The sequence below is a fragment of the Primulina huaijiensis genome, chromosome 14 (assembly GCF_012295235.1).
Source record: "Primulina huaijiensis isolate GDHJ02 chromosome 14, ASM1229523v2, whole genome shotgun sequence".
NCBI classification, from domain to species: Eukaryota; Viridiplantae; Streptophyta; class Magnoliopsida; order Lamiales; family Gesneriaceae; genus Primulina; species Primulina huaijiensis.
Window position 1 is genome coordinate 17727446 of NC_133319.1, and position 23828 is coordinate 17751273.

Genomic DNA, 23828 nt, shown 5'->3' on the forward strand with positions numbered 1-23828 from the left:
AGACCAGTGTAACTTATCAGTCGATTAGTTTGATTCCTGATCAGTTGGCCACGTCATCAGTTGCAGTTTGAATTACAGCAGACAACCTAACATTCCGTACCAGAGTAAATCAATCGGTGCACGACACTTTGATACATCGTATTATTGTCAGAAGAATGTCTATATAGACAAAAAGACGATTCAACGGATACCATTCTTAAATGCATTTAAGGTTACCGTTGGAATTGAAGGCTATTAAATAGTTAAGGAGTTCAGTTGCGGATAAGAGACTACTTCACGAGAATATCAGTTACATTACTACTCAAGAAAAATCAATTATCAAGTCAGTTGCAATTCATTTTAAAGTTCACGTCCAATTTGCAAATCGCAAATTAAAGCTCACACTTCGTTGATTTATTCGTAGTAAGCAGGCTATCATTTGAGCAATTCAATTATTAACTGATAAGTTTAAAGAAAAACTAAGAGTTTCGATTTGAAAGTGTTTAAGTCTAAATTGAAGTGAGTTATTACATCTTGTTGTATCAATCAAAGTCCTTTAGTGAAAACCTATATTTGAGATATAATGGGTGACGTAGAAACATTTGAAGTTTCCGAACATCCAGAAAAATCCTTGTGTTCATTTTTCTTACCTTCATTTTTACAGCATCCTAGTCAAAATATTCAAATATATCTCTCAGTTTATTTTCGCACTATTTTAGTTAACTGATTGATATTGATATACAAGATTTCGAGATAAGTTTATCAAAGAACTGACTCACATTCGAAAAAGAACTCAAAAAACCTAAGTGTGTATTAAACTCCCTTCTAAACAGCAATTCACCGATCTTTAACACATATCATCGGAAGGAATACATCTAATGAGTGCTAATTAATGTCAAATGGTTTTTATTTATAAAATAGTATTTTTTTTAATGATTTTTATATTTAATCATAAAATAATATAAGTGAATAAATATAATTACTAAACATTATTCAATCAGGAAAATACTGATTAATGTCAAATGGATCTTGAGAAAGTTATGCAGTGGTTTAACGAGACAATGATTCGGTATGTTAATTTTTGTTTTGGATTTACTTTGATTAATCAAGAAGTCCAGTTTATTTGTAATGTACTAAGAAGATGATTTAATTTTTAATAGTTATGTACATTGTCTGTAGTATTCAAACTATTCAGAATTTAAAAATCGACTTGTCTTATTCAAATTCATTGGATTAAAAGAAATTCATCGGCATATCCTCTCCCTACTCGGCCGAATCTCGCACATTCATGTCCCAACAATTTTCGAGTATGAGATCGAGAGAAAAAATATTTACGATTCTTATCAGAGTATGAATTGAGTGAGGATTACGGGACGGGTCTTACCCGATCCCTAATCTTGCTATCATTGAAAAATAATAATTTTGGGAATGAGCAAAACTCTTGAGTCTAACCCATAAATCAATAATTTAAACCGAATCAAATGAATTCAAAATTTGAGGCTGATAATTGGGTCAGGCCCAAACAGTGTCTCGACCTTGGCCCACTTTTGTTCGGAGCTCTCTCTTTCAAATCGCCTCTGCTAGCTGGAACCGGATCGGATTGTGCTAATTCGGATCCGGAGCTCCCTGTTTCTCATTCCCATAGCACGCTCTTCTATCTACAGGGGCCCAAACCCTAATCCCCAATTCCTTCTTTAATAATCCCGAAGCAATAAATTCCACGACTCTGGAGTAGTACCAAATTGGATTCCTCGCTTTTTTGCTGGTATCATTTTTCTCTTTTTTGGACTTTACATGCAGCCGTCTGTATACGTATTACGTGTCAAATTGTGGTTGCGCATCAGCAGGCATATGGGGGTTTTAGGTGTGCGTGCGTACAGATGCTTGTGTATGTGTATTCTAGGGTTTTGCAACTTAGGGCGCGAATTTTAATTTTTAAAAACTGGGAACAGAAAAATTAGGGCTTGTGACGTGTACACTGACCATTTGGTGTTCTACGTCCGGACTTTGGAGGGTGTGAATTGATAACTTCAATGATTCAAGATCATAAGCGCTAGTAAATTGGTTGCTGAAGTTTTGACTATTCTTTTTAGTGTTTTAGAATTTTTATATGTGGTATTTGCTGTGTAAGGAAACTGGCTACCTCGTGGTAAGGTGGCAGGTGGACAGACGAGCTCGGGGAACTGAGTGATAAGCTGATGCTATGAGTAGGCTGTCAATTAGGCCTCGACCCCTCGATATCCACAAGAAGATCCCTGTTGTAAAATCGGTTAAGGACTTCGAGGATGATGAAGCCCCAACGTCTACTCGTAACTATCAGATACTTCGACTTGCTGTGGAGACTGATAATGAGGTTTGATGTTTGCTTGAAAAATATCGTGAAGTGTGTGCTGACTGAATGCAGAATGTCTTGCGAAATTCCTCTTAGAAGAAGGCTGATTCTTTATTTTGTTGTACACTGAATGTTCTGTTATGATATGAATTCTCTAAAGTCCCACTCCCAATGGCTCTCATACTTTTTAAATTTTCTTTTTTTAATGAAATGATATCAAATTAGTTCGACAACTGTCATAGTGCACAGGTTTAGAGTGTGTGGATCGAATGGGAATTTCATTGGACCAATATATGGTCTAATCCGTTTTATAATGAGGTTGTTCTATAGCATGATTTTTGCTTCTGACATTCTCCCTTTTTTTATATTACCAACTAAACCCTGTAACTTACCATTGGAAGTGAACATTCTTGTACTCCTGGAACTCCTTTTTTAGAAATTCATGTTGGCTGGAATGTTCTGTTGATCATGGACCCTGAAAAAGTTCCAATTTCTATTCTGAAGTTCCTTTATTTTTGTTTTACCTGATGATTTTCTTTGGGTGCCAAGAGCAATGGTTCACGAATAGACAAGGTCTTGGGCACGGAATAATTGTCAGCATGATGACTGCTACTTCAGTGAATTTCTCATAGCATTTTCAAGTTATGAAACAAGATTCCACGCAGTGCAATAAGTTGCAATCACCTTATTTGTGGTGCTACTTTTAAAGCCTATAACAAGCGTCTATATAGGGGTGCATCAAGAATGCAAGACTAATTTAACTTTATGGCCCCTCTTTGTAGTAATAGCATGCTACTGCTTGCTACCAATAGCCATACTACATCACCAAATTTGAGGTTTTAAGATTAGAATCACCTAATTTCCGTTGGTGCTTCGAACTTGGTTAGGGCCGAATTTCAGAGGTTAGACACTTGCATGAACTGATAATGGACACTAGATGTTAAAGGTGTCACAAACCGTGCACTTGTGCCTAACTATGTTGCGCTTAAATTTTCTAGTGTGCAAAGATGAATGTAAGATGATTATTGGCATGTGATCAGATCAATTGAATGAAAACTTGATAGATGTCAAAAAAAATTTGTCGGGCCAAAGTAGAAGAATTTTAACACGTTTTCACTGTGTACACTTAATAATCCTAATATCATGCTAATTAAACAGTAATTAGGATGCCGGGCCCTCACAGTATGTTTGCTGCCAATAGCCATACTGCAGCATCGGTTGGAACTGACTGTAGATATTAATTTTCATGGTAACAATAAATCTTTCGCTAAAGAACTAAAAGTTCTCGAGGAGATAATTTATTTAGAGTGTGCGATGATTAGCGCTATAAAGAACTTTGAAATTATGGATATTTGCTTTTGTTCTGTCATAAGACTTGAATGTTGAAACTTGAGATACAATCCAATTGGTAAAAACTACTTGGTCTTAAAAAATGTCCATTCATAGATTAGCTAATGCCAGGGCTGTGAATTTTATAGGTGCAGCCAGTACCTGGAAAAAAAGTTGCTTCAGAAATACCAACTCCTGAATTTGTGGTTGTGGATACATATGAACGGGACTATTCTCGTACCTTCTCTCAGCCCACATCTTATCTGCGTGCAAGGGGGGGTTAGTCAACCACATGGACTACTGATTGTTGTAATATTTGTTGCACAATTGTATGATACAACTTGTTAGTTGTTGACAGCTCGGGCAGAAATTGGAGAATTTGTTGAGTATGATCTCGACAACGAGGATGAAGATTGGCTTCAAGATTTCAACAGGGAAAGAAAGACTCTTGCAGCTGAAAAGTGAGAATCTTAATATCATGGACAATCTTGTATAGGACCTACTATGTCTTTTATTTCAGTTCTTTTGTTTCACTTCATTATATAATTATCAAGTGTCCACTTTATGTTGAATCAATTCACATTTTCAGTTCTGTAATTATTTTCCTGGAAATTTTATCCAGCTTGCATATCAGCTGCAGCAATGGCCCATTATATGATGATAAGTCTTTTAGGTGTTAGTAGTCCCCTCTTTGAAGTCATACTGTTTTGTTTGAAATGCAAAGATAATTTTACGGCCACTTATTTTGCACCATCATGGTTTTTCAAATATGAGTTTCTAGGTCCTTTTCTTCCTTGATCTATTGTATATTGCACAATTTTAAGGAAATCAATGCAGATGTGGCTGTAGTCTTTTATTTTTATTTTTATTTTTATCAGATGGGTACAGGGGGGTGTTTGAAACTTATGCTGTTGATGAGATTTGGATGTATTCCTATGTTCATCACACTCATTTCTTTTTACTTTTTTGGGTTTCCAGACTGGAGATAGTTATTTTTAAGTTAGAGGTTTTAGATCACAAGGCACGTGAAAGAGCAGGAATCATTACTCCAACGCTTGGCTTGCCCATTCCAGTGCTTTTAACTTTTGATGCTGCCGTTGAGGTGAAAATTACACCTTTATTCAGTTTGCCAATCACCTTTCTGTATTTTTGCTCCTAGTTGTTTATAACTTGGTTTTCCTTTCCTTTTCTGATTGTAAAAGCTAATGTTTTGCTTATTGACTTGTTTTGCACTTGTTGACTTGTTTCATATAGCTATCTGCTAGACAAGTAGTTCAAAATGTATTGAGTATACTATTATTGTTTTGGCAGAATATTTTTGCTCTTCTGTTTTTTTTTTTTTTGGTTTTTTAAAGTTTTGAACAATTTCATTTTGCCTTACATAACATACCGTCTCTAAGATTTGATGGTTCATAGTATTTTTATTTGGTTGTTGTCTTTAGTTGTAATTACATGATGGCAATGTAACACATTAGCAGCGTGGGATTGATGGTTATCTTGTTGTAGATATTAAATCCCGACCTCTTTCTATATGAGCTCAATTCATTCAATTCAGGCTGTTTCAATGTTATTCATTCTCTTCTTATGATAGTTGTCTCTGTAATTGCTCTTCCCTTTCTTTTTGAGAAGTTTAGATGTTTGAGTAATGTAGTAGGTGCTTTTCTTTATTTCTACTTGGAATGCATACTGTGCTTACGCTTGGCTTTTTACCTTTTTATTTTTCCCTAATCTGGGTTTTATTTGCCTTCGAAAATTTCTTGATAGTTTGTCAATTCGCATGCCAGGCATTGCAATCTCTTTCTATCAAATATGGACCTTTCCAATCTATTTATAATTACTGGAAGGACAAGGTATGTATAAGCTGCATTTGATATATTTTATGATTTTGGCATAGTTTCCATGGATTACTTTGAATCAAAACAATTAAACGACTGATAATTCAGTGTTCTCACAGGATTTTGTAACTTTAGCTGTTATTAATTCTGTTGTAATGTTTTTTCATCTACTGTCAGTTTGTTGAGTATTGTGTGCAAGTAAAATCTCTTTACAGATACATTCTTTGTTGTCGTGTCTTATTAGCATCTATTTCAGTTTGTCGGACTAGTGTATGCAAGTACTTGTAATTTTTTTTTATCATCTACTTTCAGTTTGTTGAGTTGTGTATGCGAGTAAAATCTCTGTACCTGATTTCAACTAATGGCACCTCTGGCGTAGCTATAAAATAATACAATATGCTATTCTTGTGAAAAATTATAGTTTGTGGTATGCTGTGTATGACTGTCTGTTCTGTTAAGCATGAGGTGAGTTTTTGGCATGGGGAAAATATTTGATGGAGATATTCATATTTTCCTTTGAAGCGTCTACAAGTCAATATAGAATAAAATTTCGTTGTTGACATTAAGTTTACGAGCGATGAATTTCTATTTCAGATAAGATTGCTGAATCACATCCATCTCTTATTTTTTCTATGTATAATGATGCTTTGAAATTTTGAATTAATTTTCACCATAAAATTTTGCCTCCTTTCGTCTTTTCTTTGGTAGCGTGAACGATGGCAAAAACCTGTCCTTCGACGTCTGCAGGTTAGTTGTCATATCTTGTGTCAATACTTTGGTTGATGATGCTATTATGTAATGTTGTGAAGATGATATGAAAGAATTCAAAGCTTCCTTGATAAATAACCAGTTCAGCATTTCCAGTCCCATTCATTTATATTATATATACGTGCCAACAAACTTATTTTCCAGTAAATAGAATAATGCCTTGTTTTATTTTCTTATCCTGTTTTCAATTTGTCCTCTATTGTATAACCTTAATTGCTGATAAAGTTATTGCGAGTGTGAATAAGCTTTGACTTTTTTCCACATTTCTCTCTCACCAGTTAAGTCTTTTGAGTTGCACATGACAATTAAATTATCTTTATATTCCCAATTCACATAAATAAGATTTTCTTCTGAGAGCGTCCACTTTTAGCTGCTAAAACTGTTTCTTGCAATTATTTTACAGCCACCTCCACCGGTCAATGATACGAACCCTTTCAATGTATTCAGGCCAAGGGAGAAAGCTCACAAGCTTCACACTAGGAGAGTATGTGGTTTATAAGTGCTATCGTGTACCCTTTTAGTGGTAGATATTTTTCAAGGTTTATTATGAAACAAACTCCACGGTTATTACCTATTCATGGGTTTTGTGCTCCATTCTTTGCTTATAAGCAGATGCAAAGAAGGGAAAACAACGTGCAATCTTTTGAAAAGCTTCGCCAGGTAAGCTCTAAAATCATTTCACCCCTTGAATGTCATTAGCTTCTCATTTTATTTTCTCAGTAGTGGAACCAAGTGGTTAACAGATTAGTGAGCACAATAGTATAGGAGAAACAATGTTTGGTTATTTGAAAATTTTGGCCAGGTAAGTTTACAACCATTTCAAGTGATTCTTTGTTTATAAAAGAAACCAGGAGTACTGTTGGTTAAATGGTTCCCTCTATTGTCGGTATAAAGGCTGTCAAAACTCAAAAGGACAATTCAAAAGTTTTTACATCTCACGGCGCATAGTTCTCTTTGTAAGTTTAGATGACCTATGTGATTTATGGGCCAATAGGTGCAGCAGAGTTGTCTAAGCCTAATTTAGTTATCTTGATTGTGAAATTGCAATTATTGGTTTAAACATCGTGCCATTTTAGAACAAATTTTCTGACCTTTTATATAAAGACTAACTTTGCCACTGACAAGATTTGTCTTTTACAAGGTTTACTTGTCAGAGACCATACTTAGAGCCTCTTTGGAAAAACTTATAAACTTTCAAGTTGTTTGAAGAACTTATAAATCTTAAAAAGATTTTGCTATTTTCTTTTTAAAAGAACTTATAAGACGCCACATATAAGCTGATTGCTGTTTTAGGAAAAAAATGAGTCAATCGAATATATTTCTTAAGTTCTCATTTTAATATTTTAAAACACCAAAATCTTCCCACAGCTTTATTATTATATCTAAAAAATATCATCGTATACCATATTATATAAATTGATATCATGTCAATAATACTAATAATAGTAATTGGTGGTAATAAATATAATAATTATTATAATATTCACAATAATAATCTATAATAATTATCAATATTAATAGTAATAATCGGTAATAATGATAATTATCCTAAAAATAATAGTAGTAACTATAATGACTAAAATAAAATTATCATTTAATCATAATAATTATAATTATGGTTATATTTAATTTTTTAAAGAATAATAATAAATTTTTATGTGTAAATTATGTACAAAAATAACTATTGTATTTTTTCATAGTCCTGTCATTTTATTATCATAATAAAAAATCTTATAACACCAAAAATATCTGCATTTTAGGCTCTGTTATCTTATTTTAATCAAACATTTCCACGGCTTTTTTTAAAACAATATGATACAACTTATAAGTTTTTAAAACAACTTATATGATATAAGAGCTTATAAATTATTTTAAATGAGTTTATCAAACATTTTTGTTACTTCTGTTTGCATGAGTAATACATTTCACTTAATTTAGTGTTTAATTCATTTTCCTTAGGTCAGGCGGAACCTCGATCATGCAAAGATAATTCTCGAGGCTCTCATCAAGGTATTGATGTCTCTGTTTTCAGATTCTCAAGATATTATCGACGGTCTTTCTGTTTCAATTGGCTATGCAAACTTTTACAGCGATGATTAGTACTAAATCCTTTATCCTGGTTTCTGTAGAGAGAAGAGAAGAAACGAGAACTTGTGGAGAGTGAAGTCACCCTTCAAAGAATTCAAATGATGTACAAGGTCTGCATCATTATCTTGTGCTACCTTGGATAGCTGAAATTCCTTGTGTTTTAATTGCTGGAGTATTTATGGACATCTCATGTATATTGCTTGTGAATTACTGATCTCTGAATAAAGCTGAATATATGAGCCCCGTCCAAAATGAAAGCCGAGTATGTTTAAATCTATTGAAAACAACAGCATTGTAGAAATAAAAGTTGGTGTGATGAGGACCTAGCTAGCATTCTTAAATAGAAAATGTAAAATATATTTTGGTAACTCAAAATATTTTAGAAAAATGTAAAATATCATTTGATTTGTTTCTGAACAATTGTGGTTTAACTTCATGTTGGTTGATTAGTTATTGTTACGCTGACTGTTTAAATTCTCTTGGCATTTGCGGTTTTATGATCTCTTTTGTGTAACTCAGTACTTCATTATTATTGGATATTTCAGAATGAAACTGAGCTCCTTGAAGATTGTTTTGCCTTGCCTGGTATCCCAGCCTTTCCAAGCAAGGTAGCGTCAAGTGAAGACGAATTCTTTGATTCTGATGATGTAGCTAACAGCCGTCCACATAGTAGACCTGCTATGGTGCATAATCATCCTTTCTCAGAATCAAAGATGGTGACGGTTCCTGTAGGAGGAAACACAAGGCGAGATGTGAGACGGCGCGTTCCTCAGAGTTGGCTTCGTAAACTGGTACATATTATTTACTTTTTCCTATTGAAATGACGACGTGAAAATTCTTATAAAATCATTTTTCAGTGACAAGTGATTCTGATTTGGATACAGGATGTCTCTCCAAACAGGAGAGACGTCTATACTCTTTGTGAAGGATCCATTATATAATAATATTCTAACTCGGCACTCCATAATTGTGCAGGATCCGAATGAGCCAGTATTGCTGTTTACAAAGCCTCTACGTCCAGATAAATTAGCAGCTGCCGGAATCATACCTCCATCAGATCCTTCGACCCCTAATGGCACATCAGCTCGTTCATATAATTTCCACGGAAGAATCGGCCGAGGTGGCAGAATAGTATTTGATAGATGGAACCCTTTAATGCATACACCAATTGAATATGGTGACACTTTATATGCACCACCAAAGCCCCGCCATTCGACACATAGTTGATCCAGTACTATGTTTTCTGAATTTGTCATGAACAAATTCTTTAGAATCGATTCAGAAACTGGTCATTGTTTGTACGGAGGCAGGCATAATAAAGTTTAAAGGTGGCGACATATTTAGGCTTTACACCAGTGATCAAGTGATGGGAAAAGTGTCCGAGAAAAGATTGGTGCAGGTCATAGCCGAGCCTTAGTTGGGCAAACCGGGGATGTAGGAGTTCAGCGAGCTCTTTGCTTTAGCTGTTGTATGATTATTTGTTTTGTCCCTTTGTAAGACAGAAAAAACCAGCCCGGTTTACGCTAGGATCGTCGATTGCAAGTTTGTAGTAAGTTAAAGGGCAAAATTAGTAGCCACTTTCAGTGCATACTCTCTATTTGTAAATGGAACTTGTTCAATGAATGACTCTTCTTCAATGGACGACTGCTGTAAAAAGGAAGAACTTTAGTTGCTTTTCTTGGCCTAATTTGACTGGCTTTGTGAGACCGTACTCGGTCTTCGATCACCTGATGGCTCACCGGATGAATCCAAAGAGTTCCGGTCAAGGCCTCAGCCACGGGCGTGATGAATCTCATTCTTTGGTTATCGGGTCTGCGCTTTAAACTTTTAGTTTTAACTATGCGTTTGTTTGATGAAAAACAGACTTGGTTAAAATATTTTTATTTTAGAGAGATGATCAGCATAACGCTCAAAAACAGATATAAATGAGATAATTTCAAATCAGAATATTCATATATTATTAATTATGTCTTCTCTTATATATTATGTTGTGCGGAATAGCGATTTTAAGTTTGAGCATAATGATAAATTAATTTTATGTGAATTTTTTTATATAAAAAAACTCATTAAAATAAGACAATTTTAAATTTTAATTTTAATACTACAAATTTAATTTCTAATTTTTTGAACAAGAGTATTTATATTAAAAAATTCTTTTTGACAGAGCATTAGTATATGTGAAAGAATTAATATATAGTTCTAAACTTGTAGTGCTCCAGAATAAGGTTGATAAGATTTATTTGGCAATACGGGATTTAACCATATGGTGGAGACTTGCTTTTAAATCTTCAACTGTATGGTTAAACATGTGTTAAGTATTTGTCAGATCGAAACTTTCTCTGCAGTCTTCGATTCACACAAATGTTTTCACACTTATTGGGCCCATAATTATTTTTTTGGATTAAATTCGATACAAAACATGGAAAATCATATTACAGAATAAATTGTTTTAGATCTGGTACAAAAGATAAAAGTTTGAGCATAAAATTGGAACAACTATATTAATATTGATACTTACTACACTTGTTTGTGTGTTCAAATATCATATATTAGTACTCGATCTGAAAGAGTTATACTTAAAAATATCATATATTAGTACCACATATTTAATATTTTGTACTAATTTGTTATATATGTTTGCGTCCTCAAACATCATATATTAATTTCAGATATGAAACATTGAGTATTCAAATATCATATATTAATATCAGGTTTTCAATATTTTATACCAAATTTTCATCTAAAAAAAACATGTAATTAATATCAAAATTTGTTATACATGTTTGAGTATTCAAAAATATTATATTAATGTCATATCTAAAATAGTTAATTCAGAAATATCTTATATTTGTTTTATGTTTTCAATATTTTGTATCAAATTTCCTCCAAAAAAACACATGTAAGCTCAAATAGTGCTGAAATATATTTTGTGTTAGTCAAATACTGAAGAAAAAAGAATCGATATGACATAAATTAAACACACATTTAACTATTAGGATTGAAATTTATTGATAATTTGCTCTAAAAAATGAGTTTTTATAATAAAAAAAATAAGTTTTTATAATATTTAATCGCCCCGCAATAAATATAATTTGAAAGAACTGCTGATGGAAGAACATCAAAAATTTTCTTTGGCAGCAATCGTGGGAATGGTACGAATTCATTGTCATCAATTTTCCACTCACACCACAACCTGATATACTATCATACTGAAATCATTTACAGAAAACATCTAAACAATACAAAACTAAGGATTGTGTTTTTCAAGTGGAAGCATATTGAGCTCAAATTTGTGATTGTCTATGGCAGCAATGTCACCATCGTTGCCCTCAGCTGTTTCAAGATCGTTCAATGTCCTCTTCGCATACATGGTGAAGGCTACAATAGTGATAATCGCGACTATGAATGAAATAACGTTGTAAACGATCTCCACAAGAGTTAGGTGATGGTTCCCATATTTTACGTCAGCTAAAGTCCTTATCAGTCGACCACTGCAAGAAACAAGCCCAGAAAGAGATGGAGAAAACCAATGTCATTGATGAATATACGAAGACAGGAAATGGTCGTAAAGAATTTGTGGAAAAGATGATGAAACAAAACAAGCGAGAGAGGAAGAGAGGAGACCGACCTGTAGATGTAAATGAAGGCTTCTGGAATCATTCCTGCAACCGATCCACATAAATACGGCCAGAATCTCATACTTGTTACCACTACTGCATAGTTGAATATTGTGTATGGAAATGGAGATATCCTAAAAAGGGCGACCATTTTACACTGATGGAACCAGCTTCCTTCTCCGGCTAACCTTATCATAGCAGCGTTTCGAGGCCATCTTTTCAACCATTGCTTCGGATTAAAAAATGGAGAATTGAGTCAAATACAACATGATGAAAGAAAATGTACGAAAGTAGAAGCCTTTCTGATACAGATACAAGAATGAAAAAGAAGCTTAAATGGAATTGTTTATGTCTTACATGAATTCTGTCACGGAAAAGTAAACCGATTAAGTATGGCAAGATCATTCCAATTGTTGTTCCAACCATGATTATAACGAATCCCAAGCCATATCCAAAAATCATACCAGCTAGCCACATGGAAGGACCGGAAGGAATAAGAAATGTGGGAAATAAAGCCAAAGAAGCTACAAGAACAAGTGCAAGAACTGGACGACCAAATGCCGTTGCTTCCCATTGCAAGATTGGAAAAAGAACCTATCAGTCATTGAATAGCATGTCAGAAAAGTTAAATTTGTACAAGGATTAAATAACTGCTGATTAAATAGAAGTAAATATAGCGATAGGAAGAATTTAGGGCAATAATGTCTTAAGATATATGTGCCATTCGAAAAGCAGTTTAGGCTGTATTTAGAATTTCATGTTATTAATAACATGTTACCATGATACAATCCATTAACAAGAACAAGTTAACACTCAGGAATACATCTCATATATAGCTGGTCATGATAATATTTAACAGAGGTATCATTTCAAGGACAAAAAAGCAACATTTACAAAAGGACATTGACATACATGCATGTTTACATAAAAAAATTTTGAACTTGCAAACTCAAAGGTTAATGATTGCCATCTTTGCGAAAAAATGGACTTTAAATATATTTGCAAACATATTTTACCATAAGATCATAATACTGATGTCATAAATGCAAGTGTCCATCAAGACTTGAACAAAACGGCAATACAAGGGAACACCTACCTTCTGCTAATCCTCACCTGTTTCAAATCATATACAAATATTCAAATCACAGATGAAGTTTTTATAAAAAGAGGAAAAGAAAAGGTCCATAACAGCTTTTAACAAGAAAAGAAAAAGGAAAAAAACATTGATTTTCCCCATGTGCAGCTTGAAAATGCTGACATCGCATGCACACTCCAGGCTTAAGATTTAGCTAAATACAGAGCCCTAAGCATATCAAAATATGTAGAATAATTTTTGTGGTGAAAGTAATTAACCAAAATAAATTTAACTTCACGTCAAATTTTAAGCAAAAGAAATAACAAGAAAAAAGATATGCACCAAGAAAAAATATGATGAAATTGAAGTACCTTTTGTACAAGAAAGGGGATTCCCCATTTGACGAAACAAAGGAGGATAATTATGGAGATCAAACACCAAATTATGGCCTTGATCCACCATAAAAGTGATCTTTTTCTTGCAAGTGCTTGAGATTGTAAAGCATCTGCGTCAGGTGTTCTTGGCTCATTTGGTATAACCAATCTCACAGACTCACTATCTTCTTGTACTTGACCCTCGCTGGCAACATGTTTTTTCTCCAGCCGTTTAGTTGAATCTGGAATTTTCATAGAGACACTAGATATATCTGCCAAATAGGACAGGATATAATCATTAAATAAGATGGCATACGGCAGAAATATCATCACATGCACATAATGGCATGATACATACTCATCAAACGAGAACTCGAGAAGAATGGAAAATTGACCTAAAATATTATCCTATCGTATGAAACTGCCACGATGCAGCATAGATTAAGATACAGAAATCTTAACCACATCAAGTAATCCACAAATATGGAACAAATTTATTAACCATGGGACATTAAGCGAATGAGAGGATGCAACACAATCAGATTGTCAAATTTAGAAGAATGGAGGATGAATTTCATGGTGATTATTAATTTATTTTCTTTAATGATGTTTACTGCGCAATGGTGTTTTTAGATGTAAGAATTTTAAAGTTAGTCCCTAAAAACTATTTTAAAGCTTATTTTAGTTATGCGATGCACAAGTAAATACAAAGTGAATTTGAAAATATCATCTGTTCTGGATTTTCACGGAAATTGGAAAAAATGCTTTTAAACCATTCAACCTGGCTCCTTACATGAATCACTATCCTCAACCCATTGACGTGATCAGGTATTTTGTTCCGTGGGTAAATTACGCCAGCAGGTCAGTAGAATTTGTGTTACTTTAAACTACTCGAGTTAGCTACCAGTCAATGCACGTGATTAGAGGTGTATTCAAGAGATAAGCTACCATTTATGAAATACTTGATGCTAAATTATTCTAACACGTCATACAATATTATAAGCAAATATGCTATCTATATATCATAGCCAAATGAAAATAACAAGAGATATAAGCGATTTTTTTTTCTAAACTAAGTATCAAACTCTAATTTACCACGACAAGCCCAAAAAAAGAAATTGAAATCTACGAAGCTTGGTCTTGCTAAACAAAATATTAATACAACATTTTGATACATCCACACCAATCTCCATGTCAGAGAACATAAACCAGGACAAAAATGACTTCAGCATTTCATACTTCTCATTTCAGCCAGAATTCTACGAGCACATGTAGATGAGACTGATATAAATCTAAAGCTTTATAAAGGTAATTGTTTGGTGGGCATCAAGGACAAACACTCTACAAGTTCAGACGTCGAAAATTGGGCCCTCTCTCGTGGAACCATAAGCAACAAATCAAACAAGAGAACATTAGTATATTTTGAAATTAAAAGCAACTGTACACTTCAATCCTATATCGATCAAAACTGAACAAGATAGACTCGTCATTTTGGCAAATGGAACACCAGTTCTCTCGCAGGAATATAGTAGTTAATAGTTATTCCCACGCGCACATCAACTATAACAAACACCTTCAACTTTCACTAGCTTCTTTTATTAAAGAACTATTGTCCCCAAAAATTTCTCCGACTGTCAATAAATGATAACAATCTGGTAAAAAAATATATGAGCTCTTAATTTTTGAGCCACCTCAAAAACATCAGCCTCATTGAGAAAAGAGAACAATCTGTAAAAACATATGAGCTCTTGATTTTCTAGCCACCTCAGAAAACATCAGCCCACCAATTGCAATCTGGATAGTATCAGCTCCATCTTCTGGTCAACCAAAGCAAGGAAAACAATAACTTTTCCAGCTCAAGATTATTCAATCAATCACAAAAGTTCCCATTTCCGCATCTTCAGGCTCGCAAAATAACTGTTACTGCTTAAAACTCAGATCACATGAAAAACCCACAAATCTAACCAAAATAAACGTAACCGCACACATTCACAAAAAAAAAGGCCAGTTATATCACGAGGAAATGATAAAAATAATAGCTTTAGACTTCAACCAAACAAAAAAGGAAAAAAATGTCCGAAAAAATACCAATCTGTAAACCTCAAAAAAATTAAAACCCGAAAAGAAAATAGATTACGTGCTCAAAGCAAATCAGAACTCACTTGAGCGCCGCCCGTTTCTTTCTTTTCAAGTTTACCAGGTATCTTTCTGCTGGGTCTTTTATTTTATTTCTGCTTTTTCTCAAGGGTGTTGATTAAATTCAAACCTCTGAAAAGTGGGAGCTCGCACGGTTATTTCGGAAGAAAAGCGGCATGTGGGCGGCGGCGGCGGAGCTGTTGGTGGAGGAGGAGAATCGCGGGTGGAGGAGGAGAATCGCGTGTTTCCTTGGATTTCACTTCATGTATTTTGTTCTTTATATTCAATTCTTCTCAAAATTCAAAAAACAACATCGCGTCCGCCTCCCTACCTTCTAGACTTCTACCAACTAATATTTAATATTATAACATATAATATTTGATTTCTTGTAATGGCACGTGTGAAATAAAAATTATATTTGTACATAATATTTTTTACAATTTAAAGTAGATTTAAATAATTTACTTTATCTAGAAATTTATTTTATATATATATATATATATATAGTTTTGATATATAGCATACTCATCGTACACAATTATGTGAGTATCGATAACATGACACTTATCTATAGGATATATAATTTTAATATGTTCAACAGATGAATGTCACATAATCAGTACTCACATAAGTGTGTACGTTATTAAATTGACAAATTTGAAGTTATGGGTTTCAAACTCATTTGTTTTAATTTCATTTTATCGTTAAGATCAATATATGTTAGGTGAATTTAAAATTTAACACTTGCTAATTTATGTAGATGTAATGATAATTATGATAAATATGAAACATATTCATATATCTATATCATTTAAAATTCCTCTCCATATCAAGTTATTTATTTCAAATTAAATCATCTCCTCCGATTGCAATTTAAATTCATAAATAAAATATATAACTTAAAATAAATGGTAGTACCATAAATTCATCAAAATAAAACGTCTTAAATCAATGAGGAAACATAATAATACACCAGTGCTTAGTACACACCAGTGCACCGACGCATGCGTTGCGTGTTTGTATAATATTTTTTATAATTCATTTGATTTATATTTAAATGAGGATCAAAATATAATTATAAGAAATAATGAGGGACTACACTGTAATTTTGATATATAAATTAAAAAAAAAATTGAAAAAATAAAAGAATAAAAAAATGATTTCAACAAGAATTGAACCTATAACTTAAACTTTAAGAAACAATGACTCTATCCGCTGAATTACATATAACTTACATTAAAATTTTAACATTTTATTAATATATATAATTATTAAAACAGACCATGACACCAAAGTTAGTTACTCTAAGTGCCTCAAACTTAATAAAATAATATAGATGTGTGCTCATACAGATGATTTTTTGTTGATAATTATTTTTCGAGTTTAGTTATTTTTTGTATAAAACTAGGAACAATTATTGATAGGGGTCGTATTTGTGTATTTTATTGTGTTAGTTTTAGTTTAATTTATGTATGAGTTTGTGTGTTGGTCTATTTTTTTTTTTCAAGTTTTGAGTTTATATATATATATAGGGTGACTTTTCAGGAGTGCTAGTTGAGTTGTAGACGAAAAATATGGAAGTTGACGAAGATTAATGAGAAGGGATAGAAGAGATTGCGTTAGGACGGTCATTCTCAACTGCCCCAGCTTAAATGCATGAAGATCGAGATGTTGGACAATGAAGATCGCGCTATGACGGTATTTTATGACTGCCCCAGCACGCCTGGAGGAAAATCAAAAAGCTCGAACATAACATCTCGCGTTGGGGCGATAATCTTCGATCGCCCTTGCGCGACTCAATATGAAAAAAATATTTGGACGATTTATTTCCTTCCATTATGGATTTTGGAGAGAATAAAAGGTGATAACCCTAATACATGAAAGAAAATCATCAGATTGGAGACAAGAATACCGTCACAAGCAAGGAACGAGATAGGAGAATATAGAGAGCAAAATTAAAGATCAAGTGAAGAACAAGAATATAACATTGTTTTTATCCTTCTCTTTATTTAAGTTAGGATTTTGGAGATCTTGTCATAAACATTTATGTCGTGCATTCTTTCTAAGATCTAATTTTTTTTTTAAGCAATACTTGACTATGTTATTGTGTTTATTGCATCTTTAGAACATGATCAACTTCGAAGTGATTTTATATGTTATATTTGAGACCGAAAGGAGATTTTATAACATGATAGAGTAACATAATCTATAGATCTACAACTTGTATGGACATATGAGATGAGTACATATTGATAATCATAGTTCAATATGTTGAAAGCTAGAGGATTCTACGGTTTGTTAATGCGATTACGATTGCTAAATAACATAAGGACACTTGATTACTACATTTTGTTTATTAGATTAATATAGCTCGACGGATTATATTGATATATCAGGGAATCCAGTCAAAAGCATGCTTTATAAATTAAAATTCGATCATTAGAAAATAGTCAGAGGCAGGTGAACCAATATCCTAACAATTGTTTGTTCATTATTTATATTTTGTTTGTTCGAATCCTTTTAATTTATTTTTATAGTTTTTTCCAATTATTGTTTAATTAATTAAATAATTGTGTTTGAAGTAAATTTGTCTAATCAATCTCCGTAAAAACGATATCCGTACTTTGTACACTATATTATAAGTTGACTCATGCACTTACAATTTATTCGAGCTTAAAAGATTTATTTTTATTGGATTTTCAGTGCAAAAATAGTTCGATAAATTATATCGAAATTTTTTGTGATTGTTTGTTATAATACATACTTATTATTTTGATAAATTGTGATTTTTTTAATAAAAATAATTGTATAGCTATATTAAATGTATCACAAAAACTTATGTGAGACGGTCTCACGAGTCAATTTTTTGAGACAAATCCTCTATTTAGGTCACAAATAAAAAAATATTATTTTTTATTCTAAAATATTGCTTATTATTATAAATATATACATAGTTGATATGTCTCACAAATAAAAATTGATAAAAACGTCTCACAAGATATCTATTATAAACATATTTGTATAGATAATGTATGATTGTATGAACATTTGAATTTTGAAAATGGAATAATATAACAACTTGATCGACGCATTTTTCAAAGAAAAATAGGAAAATATGATTGGTTGAATATGTGTCATGTTTCATTCTAGAAGCATTGGAATATAGCTTCATGGTTGACATAATCTTTTTATAAAACACAAGTTTGATTTATATTTGTCCAGAATTGTCCTATCACTATTGTCACATATGCCTCACATTTGGGTACACAACTATTCAAAATTGGCTTCCAAGTTTCTACTAGTGTAACATATATCTGAAATCAATATCGAATTGAGCTCAAGTTAAAGGTAAATGTTTTGATGACATACAAGCGATTTAAAGATCTTTATAAAAAGAAACAATGATTTAAAACTTTTATATTTAGATCCAAATGTATCGCGCTTAACTTGAGTCAAAATTAGTAAATTTATCGAGTTTCAAATTGGGTTCAAGATTTGATCAAATTCGGATTAAAACATGAATGATCAAAGTTCATGATATTCCATTCAATTTCTTTACACTTTTAATTAATTTGAAGAAGTTGCAACCTACTATCAACTTTGGACCTAACGCCGTTATTCTCAATAATTTTAATTATCGATTATCCATTCGGACCTATATGAAATAAATATAGTCTAATTCAATTAACTTAAGAATGCTGCCTAAGAAACAACCTCAACTCTATTTTTGGTCATTTAATTATTTGGAAGAATACAATATTTTATTTAAGTTGTTAGTCGTCAAAATTTATGGCATATTCTTAGATTTTATTATTAAATATTGAAGAGAGCATATGCTTAGATATGATTCCATATGATATTCCCTTTCCTCTTATTACTATTGGAATGCTTTTTTGGTAAAAGACGTTGAATTTACTTAAGAGTTACTTAAGAGTTAAGTTTAGATACAAAAGTATTTAGCTTTTAAAAAAAAAAACTTTATTAAATTGAAATTTTGTGGAAAAAATGGACGAATATTTTGTATACTTAGGCAAAAAATATTGTGAGACGGTCTCACGGGTCGTATTTTGTGAGACGGATATCTTATTTGGGTCATCTCTAAAAAAATATTATTTTTTATGCTACGAGTATTACTTTTTATTGTGAATATCGGTAGGGTTGACCCGTCTCACAGATAAAGATTCGTGATATCGTCTAACAAGAAACCTACTCGTATACTTATACCAAAACTCGGGATACAATATGAACAATATTAGGTTTTCATATATTATGTTATTTTATATTTTATTATATATATATGATGAAAAGTTATGAGAAACCCAATTTTTAAAATATTTAATTTTTAGATTTTTAAATACAAAGTATTGCGTTTGATTATTTTTTAAAATAAATGAAAATTTTATAATTAAAAAAAATTATTAACATCTTTTTTGTTCGTGTTACAAAATTATGAGTCCATTCAGAATATGTAGAATTGAGGGGAAAAAAAAAACCAAGTTGATCCCCAATGTTTAGCTATACTCCCAATTTGATGCTCAATTAAGTTCTAAATCTTTTAAATTATGCCCAACTTGGTCCTTTAAACTAAAAAAACTTTCAAATATGCCGAAAATATAATTGGTTTCATTATTGTTAGAAAATAATTACACTGGACCATGAAATTGATATTCGAGCTTAGGTTTTTTTATTCAAAGCATCCTCAACTGTTATTATTTAGTAAATTTTTCTTGATGAGGAGGAAATTTTTCTTGTTTGAGATTTATTATTTACATGATTTATTCTAATATATTGGAAGATTTGAAATAAGAAGATCTAACCAATTTTAGACATAATGAGCAAAAAAGAACATATCAGAATCCTAAGGTAAATTTATGATTCAAAGTAATAGGAATCTTAAATATAGTTTCAGATTCCTCTATACTCTCTCTCGAGACCTTATAACAATCTGAATTCTTGGGATATTAAAGGATATTCAAACAAAACCCAAAATCTAGAACAATAACTAATATATAGTAATAAAATTACAGAAAGAAGGTTATCACCATCTTTTGACACCGACCCTCTATTGCATCAAAGAGGAACGAGCAGAGTGATGCAAAATCCTTTAACCAACGAAGTGAAAATGATCAATATTATAAAAACTATTTCAAAGAAGAAAATAATCTGATGACAGCCATATAAAATATTGGTCTAGATGACCTTCAAGACAATGCAGAGTCTTTTTCAAACCTCAACATCCTAGATTTGAAAATGAACATAACTGGAGGAAGTGAATAACCTCTAATTAGCAGGGTACTTCATCATGAACTGCCAAGAGAGACAAGTGTGGGATCCTATGATACAAATATGGTAGGAACCCGAACAGGCTTCCAAACGGTGGAGAATCACACCCAGTTGGAACACGGTCAAGGAGACATCAAATTCCCTTGCACCTACTCTATGAGAAGACTATTTTAGAACCAATATATCCTTACGAAGTGCTGTAACGCCCGAAATATCAGTCCACGTAAACCACATGCATGCAAATTATTCGAATTTCTTAATTGTTTTATTTAATTGATTTTAAATGTCTACATGATGCATATTATATGATTAAATGATTATATGACATGATTTCATGAGAATTATAGATTTTATCCGAATATTCGATAATAGGCTGGGGAAAGGAGACCGAGGACGACCAAGACAAGAATAAATATTTTTCATTAAATCAAGTACTCAATCACGTCTGAAGAAAATCAAGTCTAAAATGATACATTTTTTTGGTTCAGCACGATATATAACATAATTTACCTAAAATATAAACCTTTCATATTGTATTTTATGAGAACAAGGTTAAACATATAAGACTTGGCTATGTTGAACCCAAGATTTCTAAGTCTAGCTGGACATGACTCAAGCGTAGACAAGGCCCATGTGGTCATGGTTATCATACTAGCTCGAACTGGTCTCGCTTGTTGGCTAATCCAGCCAGGCATTTTTCTATGAAGGGTAAACCTAGTCGGCACTATAACTGCAAGTTGATTCAAATGAGATATATAATGAACGATAAGGATGAAAGGACTAAACATCATTTGATGAGACATAGAACACATCAAACAAATACACATGATTATGCACAGACTCGTACTCTTTTAGATAGACACTAGTAGGACAATTAGGCTAATTTAAGTATAGTTCACAAAAAGGTTAATCCGACCAAAACCCAACTATATTTGAATATCAAATGTTTATTTCAATGAATGCAAATACAAAAGAAGAAATTGGTCAAAGAATCTATCTGATATCGAGATAGCAGCTGTTCTAGAAATATGAATTGAAATGTAAAGCTACTATCAAAAGTCATTGAATTCAAAGGACCTAAAATCACTTTAGGGTATGATTTTAAGCGTAGGGTAAGGGTAAGGTTGTGTATGACAACGTTATCATTACAGATGTGTTACTAGTTGAAAATCTTTGCTACAACTTGATTAACATTATTAGCCAGCTATGTGATAATGGATATTCTATTGAGTTTCATAAATACACTTGCATTGTCAAATATGTTAATGGTGATATCATGATTATTGAATTAAGAGAAAAAACACCTATAAAGTTAGATAAAATGATGAACAACTTGCAACTCCTACATGTTTTATTGTTTTGAATGGTAATAAAAACTAGTCGTGGCATAAGCGGGATAATCACCCGAGTTTCAAGTCTATTGCCAATATCAGTAAGCAAGAAATGATGATTGGATTGTCTAAGATATATTTTAATAAAAATAAGATATGTACCACTTTCTAGCTTGATAAGCAAGTGAGATCAAGTAAAGAGCTTGGGGAGAATGATGTATACTCTATTGAGTGTAGATGATTATTCCAGGCTTACCCGAGCAATCTTTCTGCCATCCAAAGACCGGACAAGCATCCATATGGTCAAGATTTTAAAAAATCTTCAAAATGAGAAAGCAATTGTGATAAATAGGATAAAATGTGATAGGGTTACTGAATTTACAAACAAAACTCTCTCATCCTATCCAGATGACCAAGTGATCATGCATGAGCTCTATGCTAGGTCACCTCAGAAAAATGATGTTACAAAGAGAAGAAACCGCAACTTAAAGGAAGCAACTATACTAATGATAGTAGATCCTGGTTTATCTCAAAGGTTTTGAGCATAAGTAGTTAATAAAACTTACTACACTTAGAACAAAGCAATTTATGAATAACTTATGAATATGTTTCTTTTTATACCTCGAGTAATTTTGTCACAATTTATGAGCTGTCAAACAGACAAGAATTCAAAAAATTTTGTTTCTTCGAATATGCTACCTTACAAGAAAGAATCACAAACATTCAGAAAAAAGTTATAGCTTCTTTTGGACAAATACTTATAAAACACTTTTATAAAAATGTTTTTTTTTTATAAAATTTATATAAAAATGTTTTAAATTTTTTTTTAAAGAATAAATATGAGTTTGGACAATTATTCTATAAAAAAGGTTTTTACATTTTTAAACACCAACCGTTTGGACAAGTATTTTTTTAAAAAAGTGTTTTTTATACTCCAAAAAAGAGTTAATAACACCCCACCTTATATAATTAGTCACTTATTAGGCAAATTTACCATTACACTAACTTTCCTTGTATTGTAGAATTTTGATTTATCTTAAAAATCTAAATGAAAAACTTTTTTACATCAACAACTAAAAATTTATTTTTTAATAAACAACTAAAAATTTTATATTTTAATTTTTTTACCATACAAAAAATAAAATATAAAATAGCAAAATGATTATCCCAAGTTTTATTAAGAGAATATAAATTTTTTGTTAAAATTTTTTCCTACAAAATACATAAAAATATTGAGGTGTACAAAATTTTGATTTACCAAAAAGTTTTTAGTCTTTCACAACAATAAAAAATTTATATTCGCATTATATTATTTAAAACATTAGTTTTAACTTTTAAGAAGATTTATTTTTTATTTTAAAACTTTGATACATTTTGCATATAAAATTTTAAATAAAGAGAAAAATATAAATAAATTAATGGATATGTTTAAAATACTTGGAGATCAATATATATCAAATTAAAAAAACTGCGGTTCAAATTTAACTTGATTCAATTAACTATTGAAATTAAATCAAATTTATATGTCATATCGAAATATAAATTGTATTTTGAATTATACTAACTAAAGAATGAGTTAATTATTATATAAGATAAAATTTATGATTAAAGCTTAAAATATAATTTTTTAATAGTTAATGTGAAAAAAATGTATGGTAGATTTCGATAAATAACTAAAATT

General features: G+C 31.8%; 2 protein-coding genes across 4 annotated transcripts; one reads left to right on the forward strand and one right to left on the reverse strand.

Moving 5' to 3' along the window:
* Positions 1 to 1493: 1493 nt before the first annotated feature.
* LOC140957063 (uncharacterized) lies at positions 1494 to 10005 on the forward strand. The gene is made up of 13 exons (XM_073414137.1): positions 1494 to 1744; positions 2111 to 2332; positions 3790 to 3919; positions 3999 to 4101; positions 4619 to 4742; positions 5425 to 5490; positions 6184 to 6222; positions 6647 to 6727; positions 6856 to 6903; positions 8203 to 8253; positions 8373 to 8441; positions 8877 to 9122; positions 9307 to 10005. The coding sequence occupies exons 2-13, from the start codon at positions 2183 to 2185 to the stop codon at positions 9556 to 9558; spliced, it is 1359 nt and encodes a 452-aa protein (XP_073270238.1). The 5' UTR covers positions 1494 to 1744; positions 2111 to 2182; the 3' UTR covers positions 9559 to 10005.
* A 1420-nt stretch (positions 10006 to 11425) lies between these two features.
* LOC140956785 (uncharacterized) lies at positions 11426 to 15838 on the reverse strand. Of its 3 annotated transcripts, none has more exons than XM_073413653.1 (5): positions 15535 to 15838; positions 13395 to 13669; positions 12306 to 12542; positions 11960 to 12177; positions 11426 to 11822 (listed from the first exon to the last, which is right to left on the reverse strand). In XM_073413653.1, exons 2-5 carry the CDS (start codon positions 13650 to 13652, stop codon positions 11579 to 11581), a joined length of 957 nt encoding a protein of 318 aa, XP_073269754.1. In that variant the 5' UTR covers positions 13653 to 13669; positions 15535 to 15838; the 3' UTR covers positions 11426 to 11578. The 3 variants fall into 3 exon arrangements, with proteins under 3 accessions (XP_073269754.1, XP_073269753.1, XP_073269752.1); XM_073413652.1 differs by lacking the exon at positions 15535 to 15838 and adding an exon at positions 15089 to 15111; XM_073413651.1 differs by having other exon boundaries at positions 11427 to 11822; positions 15560 to 15836.
* Positions 15839 to 23828: the final 7990 nt, after the last annotated feature.

Bases quoted from the DNA above. Each gene is read 5' to 3' on its own strand.
- LOC140956785 (XM_073413653.1), bottom strand. From the start codon at position 13,652: ATGAAAATTCCAGATTCAACTAAACGGCTGGAGAAAAAACATGTTGCC. The intron at 12,178-12,305 runs GTAAGACATAAA...TTTAATCCGAAG, and splicing joins TTTTCCGTGACAGAATTCAT to CAATGGTTGAAAAGATGGCC. The intron at 11,823-11,959 runs GTCGGTCTCCTC...TGTTTCTTGCAG, and splicing joins GCCTTCATTTACATCTACAG to TGGTCGACTGATAAGGACTT.
- LOC140957063 (XM_073414137.1), top strand. From the start codon at position 2,183: ATGAGTAGGCTGTCAATTAGGCCTCGACCCCTCGATATCCACAAGAAG. The intron at 4,743-5,424 runs GTGAAAATTACA...TTCGCATGCCAG, and splicing joins CTTTTGATGCTGCCGTTGAG to GCATTGCAATCTCTTTCTAT. The intron at 5,491-6,183 runs GTATGTATAAGC...TTTCTTTGGTAG, and splicing joins ATAATTACTGGAAGGACAAG to CGTGAACGATGGCAAAAACC.